General features: G+C 36.2%; 6 protein-coding genes and 2 non-coding genes across 8 annotated transcripts; 7 read left to right on the top strand and 1 right to left on the bottom strand.

Annotated features, from left to right (window-relative positions):
- The first annotated feature begins 819 nt into the window (after positions 1 to 819).
- LOC125190821 (uncharacterized) lies at positions 820 to 1,862 on the top strand. Its single transcript, XM_048088226.2, has 4 exons — positions 820 to 1,062; positions 1,147 to 1,275; positions 1,352 to 1,477; positions 1,554 to 1,862. Exons 1-4 carry the CDS (start codon positions 931 to 933, stop codon positions 1,581 to 1,583), a joined length of 417 nt encoding a protein of 138 aa, XP_047944183.1. The 5' UTR covers positions 820 to 930; the 3' UTR covers positions 1,584 to 1,862.
- Positions 1,863 to 2,543: 681 nt separating this feature from the next.
- On the top strand, positions 2,544 to 2,616 carry TRNAA-UGC (transfer RNA alanine (anticodon UGC)). The gene has a single exon. It is a non-coding gene; the product is annotated as a tRNA-Ala (tRNA).
- A 1,569-nt stretch (positions 2,617 to 4,185) lies between these two features.
- Positions 4,186 to 4,735, top strand: LOC125190830 (auxin-induced protein 15A-like). The gene has a single exon (XM_048088234.2). It carries the CDS (start codon positions 4,356 to 4,358, stop codon positions 4,620 to 4,622), a length of 267 nt encoding a protein of 88 aa, XP_047944191.1. The 5' UTR covers positions 4,186 to 4,355; the 3' UTR covers positions 4,623 to 4,735.
- Positions 4,736 to 6,524: 1,789 nt separating this feature from the next.
- On the bottom strand, positions 6,525 to 7,078 carry LOC148926816 (auxin-responsive protein SAUR21-like). The gene has a single exon (XM_089058711.1). It carries the CDS (start codon positions 6,907 to 6,909, stop codon positions 6,631 to 6,633), a length of 279 nt encoding a protein of 92 aa, XP_088914837.1. The 5' UTR covers positions 6,910 to 7,078; the 3' UTR covers positions 6,525 to 6,630.
- A 445-nt stretch (positions 7,079 to 7,523) lies between these two features.
- Positions 7,524 to 8,057, top strand: LOC125189370 (auxin-induced protein 15A-like). The gene has a single exon (XM_089058712.1). The coding sequence runs from the start codon at positions 7,617 to 7,619 to the stop codon at positions 7,881 to 7,883; it is 267 nt and encodes an 88-aa protein (XP_088914838.1). The 5' UTR covers positions 7,524 to 7,616; the 3' UTR covers positions 7,884 to 8,057.
- A 549-nt stretch (positions 8,058 to 8,606) lies between these two features.
- Positions 8,607 to 8,678, top strand: TRNAA-UGC (transfer RNA alanine (anticodon UGC)). Its single transcript has one exon. It is a non-coding gene; the product is annotated as a tRNA-Ala (tRNA).
- Positions 8,679 to 9,636: 958 nt separating this feature from the next.
- LOC125189371 (auxin-induced protein 6B-like) lies at positions 9,637 to 10,189 on the top strand. The gene has a single exon (XM_048086653.2). The coding sequence runs from the start codon at positions 9,687 to 9,689 to the stop codon at positions 9,936 to 9,938; it is 252 nt and encodes an 83-aa protein (XP_047942610.2). The 5' UTR covers positions 9,637 to 9,686; the 3' UTR covers positions 9,939 to 10,189.
- A 1,235-nt stretch (positions 10,190 to 11,424) lies between these two features.
- Positions 11,425 to 12,116, top strand: LOC125190826 (auxin-induced protein 15A-like). The gene has a single exon (XM_048088230.2). The coding sequence runs from the start codon at positions 11,733 to 11,735 to the stop codon at positions 11,997 to 11,999; it is 267 nt and encodes an 88-aa protein (XP_047944187.1). The 5' UTR covers positions 11,425 to 11,732; the 3' UTR covers positions 12,000 to 12,116.
- The last annotated feature ends 383 nt before the right edge of the window (positions 12,117 to 12,499 follow it).

Below are 12,499 nucleotides of genomic sequence, written 5' to 3'. Positions count from 1 at the left end.
TCCACTTTTGGAGCGGCAAGAAGATGCAACCTATCAGACCATTCGAGATGTTGAATAGCTAATTTTTTTTTAAATAGAGAGAAATAAAAAAAATATCTAATTTCACGGGAGGGAAGAAATACTATTATTTCTAAATTTTCAAATTTAATTACTAAAAGCGAATGAAGCAAAAATAATGGTTGAGTATTTTCGGAGGCATGAATAGGGGTGGGTCGATACGATATATCGTATCGAAAACGTTGTATCGTGTATCGTATCGAAAATATCGATATATATCGTATTTTCGATATAAAACAATATATCGCGATATAAGGAAATTCATATCGTTATCGTATCGAAAACTTACGATACGATATCGTATCGTATCGAAAATTACGATATATTGAAAATTCGATAATTTTTCGATATTTTTCAATACGATACGAGCGATATATCATTTTTTCGATATTTTTCCCCAGCCCTAGGCATGATTGCTGTGTTTGAATAGTTAAACTTATATTTTGTTAAAGAGCCAAAACTAATTTAATTAATAGTAGTAAAAATAGCATTTTCTCCGTCACGGCCTAAGTTTCTATTTTGACATATGAATTCAAATAATAGTATTTAGCGAATTAAATGTACATCATCCGTCTCATAAAAGATAAAGACTTTTAGGATAACACATATTTTAACGCACAAATAATAATAAGAGAAATAGAAAGAAAAAGTAATTAAAGAGATATAAAGTAAAAAAAAGAAATAATAAAATAAGGAGGATAAAAGTATGAAATATAAGTAAATAAATTATTGAAAATAATATTTTTCTCGCAATGGTAAGAAGGATGATGAAAACCCTAAAATTGTATAATTGGACAGAACCCGAGTCCAAGCCCACCATCGTTTGACATAAAATTCCGATCGCGCGAAATTCCGTTACTGCGCTCGATCACAATGACAGATCCCGACGAGCCTCCCAAGAGATTGCAGCAATCGCTTTCAAAGGATGATGGATCGGAATCGGACTGGGACTCGGATTTTGTTTGGGATAGCTGTCCGGATCCGGCTTGCGATCCGGGTTGGGGTGTACGTTAATTAAATCTATTTTGATTATGATTTTGATTTTGATTTTGATTTTGATTTAGTTTTTGTTTGTAAACTGTACTACAGAATTTTTTCGCCTCTACTCCAGTTAAAGTAGGAGAAGAAGAAGATGATGAAGAGCAAAAGAAGCTGCCGGATGAAGTTAAAAATAGTGAAGATTACAAGAAATACTTGCAACTCATAACCGAGAGTGAAGTAATTTCTAAATAATACTGTTGTACAACCATTCACCCACCTGCCTTTATATTTAGATTTCATGTTTGTGTTGCAGGGCTATGATTGTGGCTCCTTCGATTTCCCTCATTTTGACCTCAAGATCACTCAAGCAACTCAGCAGCTTATAGATAGAAACAGTGTTTATGTGGAACCTGCCCTCCAAGACTACAACAAACAACATGTTAGTCGAGTCCTAAATAATTCATTCTTAGTAGTAATTTAGAAATATGCTTATATTAATGTAATGTAATGTTCAGAATAGGAAGCTGGTGTTTGATAGTGTTTGATAGCATTGAGAAGATGAACATCCAGTCTGCAGTATGCTACTATGAGAAGTATTATGTGACCTTCAAAGTTAAGGACATGGATGACGTGGTGCCCTCAAGACCTTCTAGTGCAGCTTCTTGTGTTTCATGTCAGGCCCTAGTTTTGAACAATTTCGGGAGAAACCAACCCAACCCTAGTTTTGAATATTAGTACTCCATATGAGAGTGAGTAGAGTATGCTGCTGTATGCCAACATAAACATATCTACTCTTCTTTAATCTATTTACAAAATTACTCCCATCACCTCTTTGAAAGAATACTAAAGAACAATTAAAACCAGAGTTACATAATCAAAACAGAGATTTGCTCAAGTTAAGTGATATACAATTTTCATACTGAAGTTTGCTGTTCTCATCCGTGTATTGGATCGTTGGATGATTAATGAAAGTCGATTGTTGTTTGGGCATCAAGAAGTACAATAATGAAGAAATCTAGAGGATAGGAGAGTGCCCTTGTGCTTATTCAATATTCAATTTCAGGGAAGGCAGTTAGCTGCATTACTTGGTATTTCTGTTATCATGCTTAAACCAATAACAAATTTAAGCATAGTCCACAGACATCAATATCAGCTGAGATTCTGGGGACTGAGAGCAGCTGACTAAGAATCATTGTTGGCTTGAGGTTGCTCCAGTTGGTCGTTGTGCGTGGGGACAGCGTGCTTGCAGTTCAGTTCATGTTCAGCAGCACCAAGATGATGCCTTTGATGCCAATACATTCCACATGTATGAAGATAGGGTACTGAAGGTTAACTTATTTTCAAGTTCTACCAATAGCCTAAGTGGTGTTAAATTATGACATAGAAATATACCAACCACACCATCTTATTCAAAATCCTTCTTCTATGTGCCTAGCTTAGTTGATTTTTCAATTCAATAACTTTATTAAAAATGTTATTCAATTTCTAAGATAAAATGTCAGGACGGGGATGTAGCTCAAATGGTAGAGCGCTCGCTTTGCATGCGAGAGGCACGGGGTTTGATCCCCCGCATCTCCACTTTCTTTTTTAACTTTTCTTGGGCCGGCCCAGCCCAAATTGCTAGTTTGTTGGAAGGCACAAGGCCCCTACATCACATGGTCTTTACAGTCTTACAAGACAACTTGTGTTGAATCATAGCAACACAAACTCAATCCATCATCACTAAAAATCATTCAAACTATCCATACACACATCCATGTGCTGTGTTTCAAAGATGCACATACACATGTTAACCACTCAATTTAATTTGAAGATGATAAGCTGTTTCTTGATTTCATTATCCTATATATACAACAGGTGTTTTGGATTGAAATCAACAAACAAATCACACAACACGACTAAGCAAGTTTTCACTTGGTATAGACAATGGCCATTCGCCAAATTCTGAGACGATCTGAAGTCCCAAAGGGGCACTTTGCTGTCTACATCGGAGAGAATAAAAAGAAGCGTTATGTGATCCCAGTGTCGTACTTGAACCATTCCTCGTTTCAAGAGCTTTTGCATCAGGCTGAGGAGGAATTCGGGTTAGTCATCCAATGGGAGGCCTAACCATCCCTTGCAGCGAGGATCTGTTGGCTGATCTCGTCTCTGACTTGAGTAGAACATAAACATGTTTTAGAATTCAGAGTATCAAAGTTTTGTAGAGTAGGTCAATGTATCTAACAGAGTTACTAGATCAATCGAAAACAATTATTCAGCTCTTTTCATCATCTTGTTTGATTATGTGTCAAAAACATACACAGACATAAAACATTCTTGAATTGAAGAAATAGTAGTTTTTAATTTGTTGACTGGCATGGTAAATATTTGATCAGAATTTCCTAATATGAAAATCACACTATTATTTTAATTTATTATAGTAAAAAGGAAGGACCAATGTGTAGAAGGCAAAATCATGTCATTCTAGCTGTACAGATATCCAAATGTAGTGTCGCACTTCAATTATTCTTCACCTAACTCTAAAACTTGATGTATGCCTTAATTTGCAACTGCATTACCTCTATTGAAAATGTCATGCATCTCTGCTTTGCTATACTTATTAACAAATTCGAACTGCAAAATTAGAAGATATAAGAACTAAGAAATATGGTTGGACTTATCTGCTAATGTTTGAGTATATATGAATCATTGTATGTAAATGACCGGTTTCTCACACGAAAACTAGCCATCATAAGCTGTCACTCTTCCTATTTTTTAACAGACTTGCTGGTTTATACATACACAAATCCATGTGATCTTAGTTTCATGTCTATTAACTCATGGCTGTGCTGTTTGGAAACATACCATTAATATGGTTGAATTTTAGAACTGTACTTCACATATATATCTTCCTATACTACTCCATTTTAGAACAAAAAAAGGAATGGTCCACATTTGAAGAAATGAACAAGTCATGGGATATGTTTTGTGCAACTATTTGATTTCTGTGGTGCAATTGGTTTATGTGGGGAAAATGAGGTCTACATTGCAAGAGTTAGTTGGGAACAATGCCATTCTAAATCTTGATTTCTTGCTAAATATGTTTAAGACAAATCCATGTGATGATACATTTTCTTGTGTTTCCCAACTCTCATATCCATTATTTTGCTAACCTATCTCTATTTCCAAGGGATGCAATATTTCTATTCCACCTATATATACAACACTTATCTCAACTTCAACCCATCAACAAGCCTTCAACAGATTCTCTACCTTTCTTGACTTTGATTTCTTTCATAACTCCTCATCTCTTTCTAACTTCAAAAAAGGTCCATACAATGGCCATTCGCCAGATTCTCAGAAGGTCATTGTCTAGTGAAAGAAGGTCGGCTGAAGTTCCAAAGGGGCATGTTGCTGTCTATGTTGGTGATAATGAAAAGAAGCGCTTTGTGATTCCAGTCTCCTACTTGAACCATCCTTCGTTTCAAGAATTGCTTTTTCAAGCCGAGGAAGAATTCGGGTTCAATCACCCGATGGGCGGTCTCACCATCCCTTGCAGTGAAGACTTATTTGTAGATTTCATCTCTGGTTTGAGCAGAAGATGATTTATAGCAATGGTGTTTTATGAGTAGAATTTTGTAGATTAGAAAATTGTATCCAATGAGAATACATAGAAATGTAGATGAAGTATATTAATGAGAAACTTATGTTTTCTTCATTCATATGGATCTCTTAAACAACCACATTCCTCTGATAAACTTGACTAGATAGAGCTTCTATCATTAAACTGAATAGAGTTTCATTGATTTCACATCGATCATCAGCTGATCTGTTATAGATGAACAGAGTTTTGTAGAACTAATTTTTTTACAGATATTATTTTTCTGCAGCAAAATTACAATCTATTGATACACATGAAAAATCATTTGGTTTCAATTTTTTTTCTGTTAACTTGAAATATTTCTAGAAAGTTATGCATGCCACATAGGTATATCATAAGCCAACTTGGTAAGAAGATCTTGTGAAATTTTGAAAATGTGGATGTATGTTAGAATTTGTTATCTGCTTCTTCTTAGGGCTAAGTTGGTTGCATAGCATGGCTCTCTATCACCACATATTATTGCTGCCTTAAAATCAGTATGTGATGACTAAAATACAAAATCATGTGCTTATGTTTCTAAATCTAGAAGAAGAAAATCACCAGAACTAATAAAAAATGAGTTAGCAAATCTCATTCATTGTCTAAACATGATATTTCCATGCTTTCATAAGTCTTGAGGAATCCTAACCACCCGGGCTGACACCTTCCCGTATGATAAGGATCAGTATCGGTTTAGCAGTAAGAGTTCCATCACAGCCGAGCTCACATGGTGGGCCGGCCTCGTAGATTTTGAGAGATCAGTAGATTCATTGAGCCTTGAGAGGTGTAAATAAGGCATCAAATGTTGGTACCAGCTTGCCAAAGTAGAGCCATTGCCTATTTTGGTAACTTTCTAAATGACAGTTTTGCCTTAAAAATGAGAAATTTTCTGATTCTACTAATATTTATAGCCAAAACTTAAAAACGTCATGTCTCAAGTGGGAAAATAAATAAGTACATGTATTCATTTTCTGGAGAGAATGTCAAAACAAAAAAAAACCTGAGTTAGACATTTATTGCTAACAGAATCTCAATTATAGGATGATTATGCAATTCTTTCATTTCTAAATGTATTGATTTTAGCAACTTTAGAAAAAAGGCTCTCTTTGCTTGTCTTGTTTTTAAGGATAAATGAGTCAAGACAATCATGCATCTTTTAGCATTCATTCTTATCATACTCCCTCCGTCCGCGAATAGGAGTCCCAGTTGAGTTGGGTGCGGGTTTTAAGAAAAGTTTGAGTGTAATAATTTAAGTGTGTGATTGTGGAATGTGAGACCCATTTATATTATTATTTGCAATCAAAGTGGATTAAAATTAATTGCAGCTTCTAAATTAAGGGAAAAGTGGGGTCATTTTTTATACTCCCAAGATAAAATGTCTAACCGGGACTTCTAATGGCGGACGGATGAAAATGGCCAACCGGGACTCCTATTCGCGGACGGAGGGAGTACTATGTTAAGATTAAGATCCTTGCTTTGTAACTCATTTTCGATTTTTTTCACAAGATCACAATCCTCCTAGCTACTTAAATTCGATTAAATCAAGTAAGGCAGAGTTTGAATAATGTGATTGGTTGTGTCATTATAAATACGAGAACGTGAGGAATCTCGTGATGCTGTATTCTAACATTCAATAGTAGTACAGAAGAAGATGTTGTAATAGACTAAGAATGACGATGTTAGAATATACACAAACAGCCAGAATCAATTCTTAAATCGGTTCACACAAAACAAATGCAGGCAAGTTTGAGTGAAAATAACATCTAAACATCTTTCACATCGATTTGAAGTTTAAGATTATGGAAGTTGAAGAAATCCATGGAGAGATTTTTTAGCTAATCCTTTTAAAAAATACTAAACACAAAAGTTTTGCATCTGAAAATGGTTAAGTATATTCATATTCTTGTCATTACATACATTTCTAAAGTCTGATCTACAAAAATGTGCTTTTCCTAAACCATTGCTACTACATATCATGTGCTTCTCAAGCTAGAGACGACGTCAATGAATGTGTCTTGGCTGCAAGGGATGGTGAGGCCGCCCATGGGGTGATGGAACCCGAATTCCTCTTCAGCTTGAAATAACAACTCTTGAAACGAGGGATGGTTCAAGTACGAGAGTGGAACAACAAAACGCTTCTTCTCACTCTCCCCTACATAGACAGCAACATGGCCCTTTGAGACCTCATTTCTTGAGGAAGCTGATCTTCTCTCGCTAGATAAAGACCGTCTCAGCATTTGTCGCACGGCCATTCTTGTAATATGAAACTGAGCTGAAATGAGCAACTTTTTTTGGGAGAGAATAATCTCAAGTTTATATGGTGAAAGAGTTTATGATGGCTGCAATAAACAAATGTGATGTGTATATATAGACTATTCAGAAATGGTATATCGAAATGAAAAAGTAGATATGCAAATAGGGCATGATGCCTAAGTTGAAAACACAAGCACATGGATTTGTGTTGGGATTTTCTTGAAGCAACAAGATATATGTGGTGTGAGATTATGTTATCTAACCAACTATTATGGCAACAAGCCATGGCCACATAATGAAATTGGGACAGAAGAAAATACAGGTAGATAATAGCAAAATGGGACTAAGTTAAAAACACAATCACATGGATTTGTGTAGAGATTTTATAGAAGCAACAACAGATATATATGTGATATGATATAATTCTACCCTACCAACTATGGCAACAAACAAACAACGCATTCAATTCATCAAAAATTCCATGTGAATTATCATGTGCTTGTGTTTCTTCAAACGTCAAAGCCTGCATTTGTCAACATTTCTGTGATTTCCAAAGGGGGACACAAGCATTTCTTGTGCATCTATATATACAACACATTTCTCAAGTCCAACCATCAACAAGCCTTCAATACATTCTTATCTTTCTTGATTTTTTATTTCCATCATAACTATTCTTCTCATTCTAACACGAGAAAAGGTTCACACAATGGTCATTCGTCAGATTCTAAGACGGTCTTTGTCCAATGAAAGAAGGTCAGCTGAAGTTCCAAAGGGGCACGTTGCCGTCTATGTTGGTGATAATGAAAAGAAGCGCTTTGTGATTCCAGTCACATACTTGAACCATCCTTCGTTCCAAGAATTGTTGTTTCAAGCTGAGGAAGAATTCGGGTTCAATCACCCGATGGGTGGACTCACCATCCCTTGCAGCGAGGACTTATTTGTAGATTTCATCTCTGATTTGAGCAGAAGATGATATGTAGCATTGCTATTTTAGGAGTAGAATTTTGTAGACTAGACTAGAATCTCGTAGAAATTGTATCCAATGAGAGTATATGAAACATATCATTGAGAAACTTTTGTTACCTTAAATCCATGTCTGTCTTAAAACAACCAAAATCTGCAAAAGAAATGAAATCAGTTTGGACTTTGGATGTTGTTATGTCTTAAAACTCATTTTCATTTGCCTCAATCAAATCAATACAATTGAGTGTGAGAATACAGAATCATGTGATTCATCAACCTTGATTCACGGTCTAATTCAAGTACCTACGAGCATTGAACGAGTGTTTAAATATACTACTTAACTTTTTGATCCATCTATCGGGACTGACAGTATGAACTATGAACAAAGAGAAAGACACTCTTGTTGATGCTTTCATCTCTCAAAGCTGCTAAACAAGATAGATAGAATTGAGAAAATTTCTAGTAATAGTGGTCAAGTTTTCTCCAAGTAAACAAATTTCCTCATCTAAATTAAAGTTTACGTTCGATATCTGTTTCTGCATACATTCATTCGTATCTTACTCTGTTAAGATTAATATCATTGCTTTGTTACATTACATTACACAAACCTCTTTGGATAGAAGAAAGGTCACAATTTAAGATTGTTTTTATTATTATGTGCCTAGCTTAGTTGATTTTTCGATTCAATGACTCTATTAATTGTAATTCAATTTCTAAGAAAAATTTTCAGGATGGGGATGTAGCTCAAATGGTAGAGCGCTCGCTTTGCATGCGAGAGGCACGGGGTTCGATCCCCGCGTCTCCATGTTTCTACTTAATTCAACAATCAAAATAGTTGCAGCATCAATTAAGGAAAAAAAAAACCATGTGATTGATTCTTCATGCGCATAATGCTGTGCCTCGCACCGGGGCATTCATCATCTTTCGTATGGGATCGGACCGGCCACCATAAACAGCTTTTTGGCCCATATTTTAGCTAGCCCGAACTGATACTTTGTTGAAGAGCTTAAGGCCCTACATCTAATGATCTAACAAGACATAATCTTGTGTTTAATAGTAGCAAGACAAACTCATTCCTAAAATTCTGTTTGATCACTTCCATCATCACTAATCCTACAAAAATCATTGAATTATTCATACACAAATCCATGTGCTCTGTTAAAAAAGATGCACAAACACCACATACATCTTATTAGTACATGTTAACCACTCGATTTTTTTGAAGATTTTTTAAAAGGATACGTCGTTTCTGGATTATATTAGCCTATATATACAACAATTGTTTTGGATTAAAAATCACCAAAGAAATCATACAACACTTGAGAGCCTTTTTTCAGCTCTCACTTACTTCCATCACAGCTAAGCAAGACTTCACTGTGTATAAACAATGGCCATTCGCCAAATTCTGAGACGATCTTTGTGGGATTTCCATCACAGCCTAGCTCACGTGTTAAGGATCACAGTAAGAGTTCCATCACAGCCAAGCTCACATGGTGGGCCGGCCTCTTAGATATTGAGAGATCAGCAGATTGATCGAGCCTTGGGAGGTCGAAATAAGGCATCAAATGTTGGTAGGAAACAATGATTCTTGATCATACAAATGCAAAATACAAAGACAAACCATGTGATTCCTCATGTGCTTATGTTTCTCAAAAAAAAAAATTTAAGCTTTTAGCTTCACCTATATATACATCACATTTCTTGATCATCACAACCAACACATTGATTGACCAAAAATCACTTAAATTTTCCCACATTTTAGAAGGAAAAAATCATTAATTCTTACAACAAAAACAATGTGGCCATTCGCCAAATGCTGAGACGAATATTATCCAACGAGAGGAGATCAGCTGAGGTTCCAAAGGGGCATTGTGCTGTCTACGTTGGAGAGAATGAGAAGAGACGGTTTGTTATCCCTGCATCGTACTTGAACCACCGCTCCTTTCAAGAACTGCTGCTCCAAGCCGAGGAAGAATTCGGGTTCCATCACCCAACCGGAGGTCTCACCATCCCTTGCAGCGAGGATTTGTTCCTCGATCTAACATCCCAATTGAGCATAGCATGAGGATCACATTTTTACAACTATTTTTTAGAACTAGAAACGTAAATACTCTTTCAGTAGGAAAACATATGTAAAGATTACTGATTCATTTTTGGAGATCAATTTTTAGTATGAGAAGCTTTGATTTCAACTGTTACAACTTACACAAGTCATTTTTTCTTGTGCAACTTTCTTCTATAAACAAACCAGGAATTTGTAGCACAAATGTCATTATTTGGCATAAGCTACCTTAATTTATCTGTTATAACTTATAAGTCATGTTTCCTTATGCAACTTTCTAAATCACAGTTTTGCCTTAAAAATGAGAAATTTTCTGATTCTAATATTTATAGCCAAGATACTTCTTACAAAACTTAAAAACGTCATGTCTCTCATGTGGGAAAATAAATAAGTACATGTATTCATTTTTTACATAAGGCCCATTTCTTGATAGAATGTCAAAACAAAAAAAAAGAAGATAAACCTGATATAGACATTTAGAGCATCTCCAATGCCGGCTAGCCAACCGGCTAGTCGATTCGCGTCGCTAGCCGAACCATTGGAGCAGGCGAGCGGGCGATCGGCCAAATTTTCGGCGTGGGCTAGCCGAACGCGTGTCGCTAGCCGAAGCGCTGGCAGCCATTGTGGCGGCCCGATAGGCCAGCGATCAGCCAACGCCGATTTTTTATTTTTTATTTTTTAAAACCTATATAAACGCGATTTTAGTTTCATTTTCATTTGCACCACTTGTTTTAACGAGTTTTCTCTCTCTCTAACTTTCTGTACAAGAGCATCATCGAGCGATGGATCACAACAATGAGTCCAGTCCAGGGACGAGTGGATCTCAGACTCCCACGGTACCCGTGGGATCTGGATGGGGCCAGATGGATCTCAGACTCCCACGGTACCCGTGGGATCTGGATGGGGCCAGATGGCCCTTTGAGACCTCATTTCTTGAGGAAGCTGATCTTCTCTCGCTAGATAAAGACCGTCTCAGCATTTGTCGCACGGCCATTCTTGTAGTATGAAACTGAGCTGAAATGAGCAACTTTTTCTGGGAGAGAATAACCTCAAGTTTATAGGGTGAAAGAGTTGATGATGGCTGCAATGAAGAAATTTGTTGTGTATATATAGACTATTCAGAAATGGTATATCGAAATGAAAAATGAAGATAACAAGTAGATATGCAAATGGGGCATGATGCCTAAGTTGAAAGCACAAGCACATGGATTTGTCTTGAAGATTCTGTTGAAGCAACAAGACATATATTATGTGGTGTGAGATAATTCTACCCAACCAACTATTGCAACAAGCCATGGCCACATAATGAAATTTGATGCATCTTTGGACAGAAGAAAGAGTGGTGTATATATTAACTTTTAAGAAAACACAGGTAGATATGCAAAATGGGCCTAAGTTGAAAACACAAGCATATGGATTTTGTCTAGAGATTTTATTGAAGCATTGCAACAACAGATATATATGTGGTGTGAGATAATTCTACCCTACCAACTATGGCAACAAACAAACAATGCATTCAATTCATCAAAAAACTTCATGTTATTGCTTAAACATTGATGGACAAATCCATGTGATTTCTCATGTGCTTGTGTTTCTTCATAATTCATAGCCTACACTTGTCCACATTTCTGTGATTTCCAAAGGGACACACAAGCATTTCTTGTGCATCTATATATACAACACATTTCTCAAGTCCAACCATCAACAAGCCTTTCAATACATTCTTATCTTTCTTGATTTTTGATTTCCTTCATAACTATTCTTCTCATTCTTATAACTCGAGAAAAGTTTTACACAATGGCCATTCGTCAGATTCTAAGACGGTCTTTGTCCAACGAAAGAAGGTCAGCTGAAGTTCCAAAAGGGCACGTTGCCGTCTATGTTGGTGATAATGAGAAGAAGCGATTTGTGATTCCAGTCGCATACTTGAACCATCCTTCATTCCAAGAATTGTTGTTTCAAGCTGAGGAAGAATTCGGGTTCAATCACCCGATGGGTGGACTCACCATCCCTTGCAGCGAGGATTTATTTGTAGATTTCATCTCTGATTTGAGCAGAAGATGATTTCTAGCATAGCTGTTTTAGGAGTAGAATTTTGTAGACTAGACTAGAATCTCTTAGAAATTGTATCCAATGAGAGTATATGAAATATATCATTGAGAAACTTTTGTTACCTTAAAATCATGTTCTTCTTAAACCCTATCCAATGAGAATACATAAGAACGTATATGAAACATAGAAGAACTTTTGTTATCCAAACAACTATGGTAACAAGGCTTGGCCACATAATGAAACTTGATGCCTCTTTGAAAGGTCATAATTTAAGTTGGTTATGGTTTGATGTACCTTGATTGTGTACCTGTTCCCACCAAGCGCATGGTAACAACATGGATAGCGAAATACAGAAAAAGGTAACTAGATTGTGGGTGAAATTTAGCATCAATTTTCATATTAAATTCTACACCCAACTTATTTTCGATTGATTAGATTAGATTATTTTTCCCATTCTGCTTTTTCAGTGATCAAAAATGATTTGACGGGCAGTCACGGATACAAGTAAACGA

This window comes from Salvia hispanica, chromosome 5 (assembly GCF_029641045.1).
Source record: "Salvia hispanica isolate PSC_SH4W2 chromosome 5, Shi_PSC_v1, whole genome shotgun sequence".
Taxonomy (NCBI): Eukaryota; Viridiplantae; Streptophyta; class Magnoliopsida; order Lamiales; family Lamiaceae; genus Salvia; species Salvia hispanica.
The sequence above is the reverse complement of the archived record's forward strand: the minus strand, read 5'-3'. Positions and strand labels throughout refer to the sequence as shown.

Bases quoted from the DNA above. Each gene is read 5' to 3' on its own strand.
- LOC125190821 (XM_048088226.2), top strand. From the start codon at position 931: ATGACAGATCCCGACGAGCCTCCCAAGAGATTGCAGCAATCGCTTTCA. The intron at 1,276-1,351 runs GTAATTTCTAAA...TTTGTGTTGCAG, and splicing joins AACTCATAACCGAGAGTGAA to GGCTATGATTGTGGCTCCTT. The intron at 1,478-1,553 runs GTTAGTCGAGTC...TGTAATGTTCAG, and splicing joins AAGACTACAACAAACAACAT to AATAGGAAGCTGGTGTTTGA.
- LOC125190830 (XM_048088234.2), top strand. From the start codon at position 4,356: ATGGCCATTCGCCAGATTCTCAGAAGGTCATTGTCTAGTGAAAGAAGG.
- LOC148926816 (XM_089058711.1), bottom strand. From the start codon at position 6,909: ATGGCCGTGCGACAAATGCTGAGACGGTCTTTATCTAGCGAGAGAAGA.
- LOC125189370 (XM_089058712.1), top strand. From the start codon at position 7,617: ATGGTCATTCGTCAGATTCTAAGACGGTCTTTGTCCAATGAAAGAAGG.
- LOC125189371 (XM_048086653.2), top strand. From the start codon at position 9,687: ATGCTGAGACGAATATTATCCAACGAGAGGAGATCAGCTGAGGTTCCA.
- LOC125190826 (XM_048088230.2), top strand. From the start codon at position 11,733: ATGGCCATTCGTCAGATTCTAAGACGGTCTTTGTCCAACGAAAGAAGG.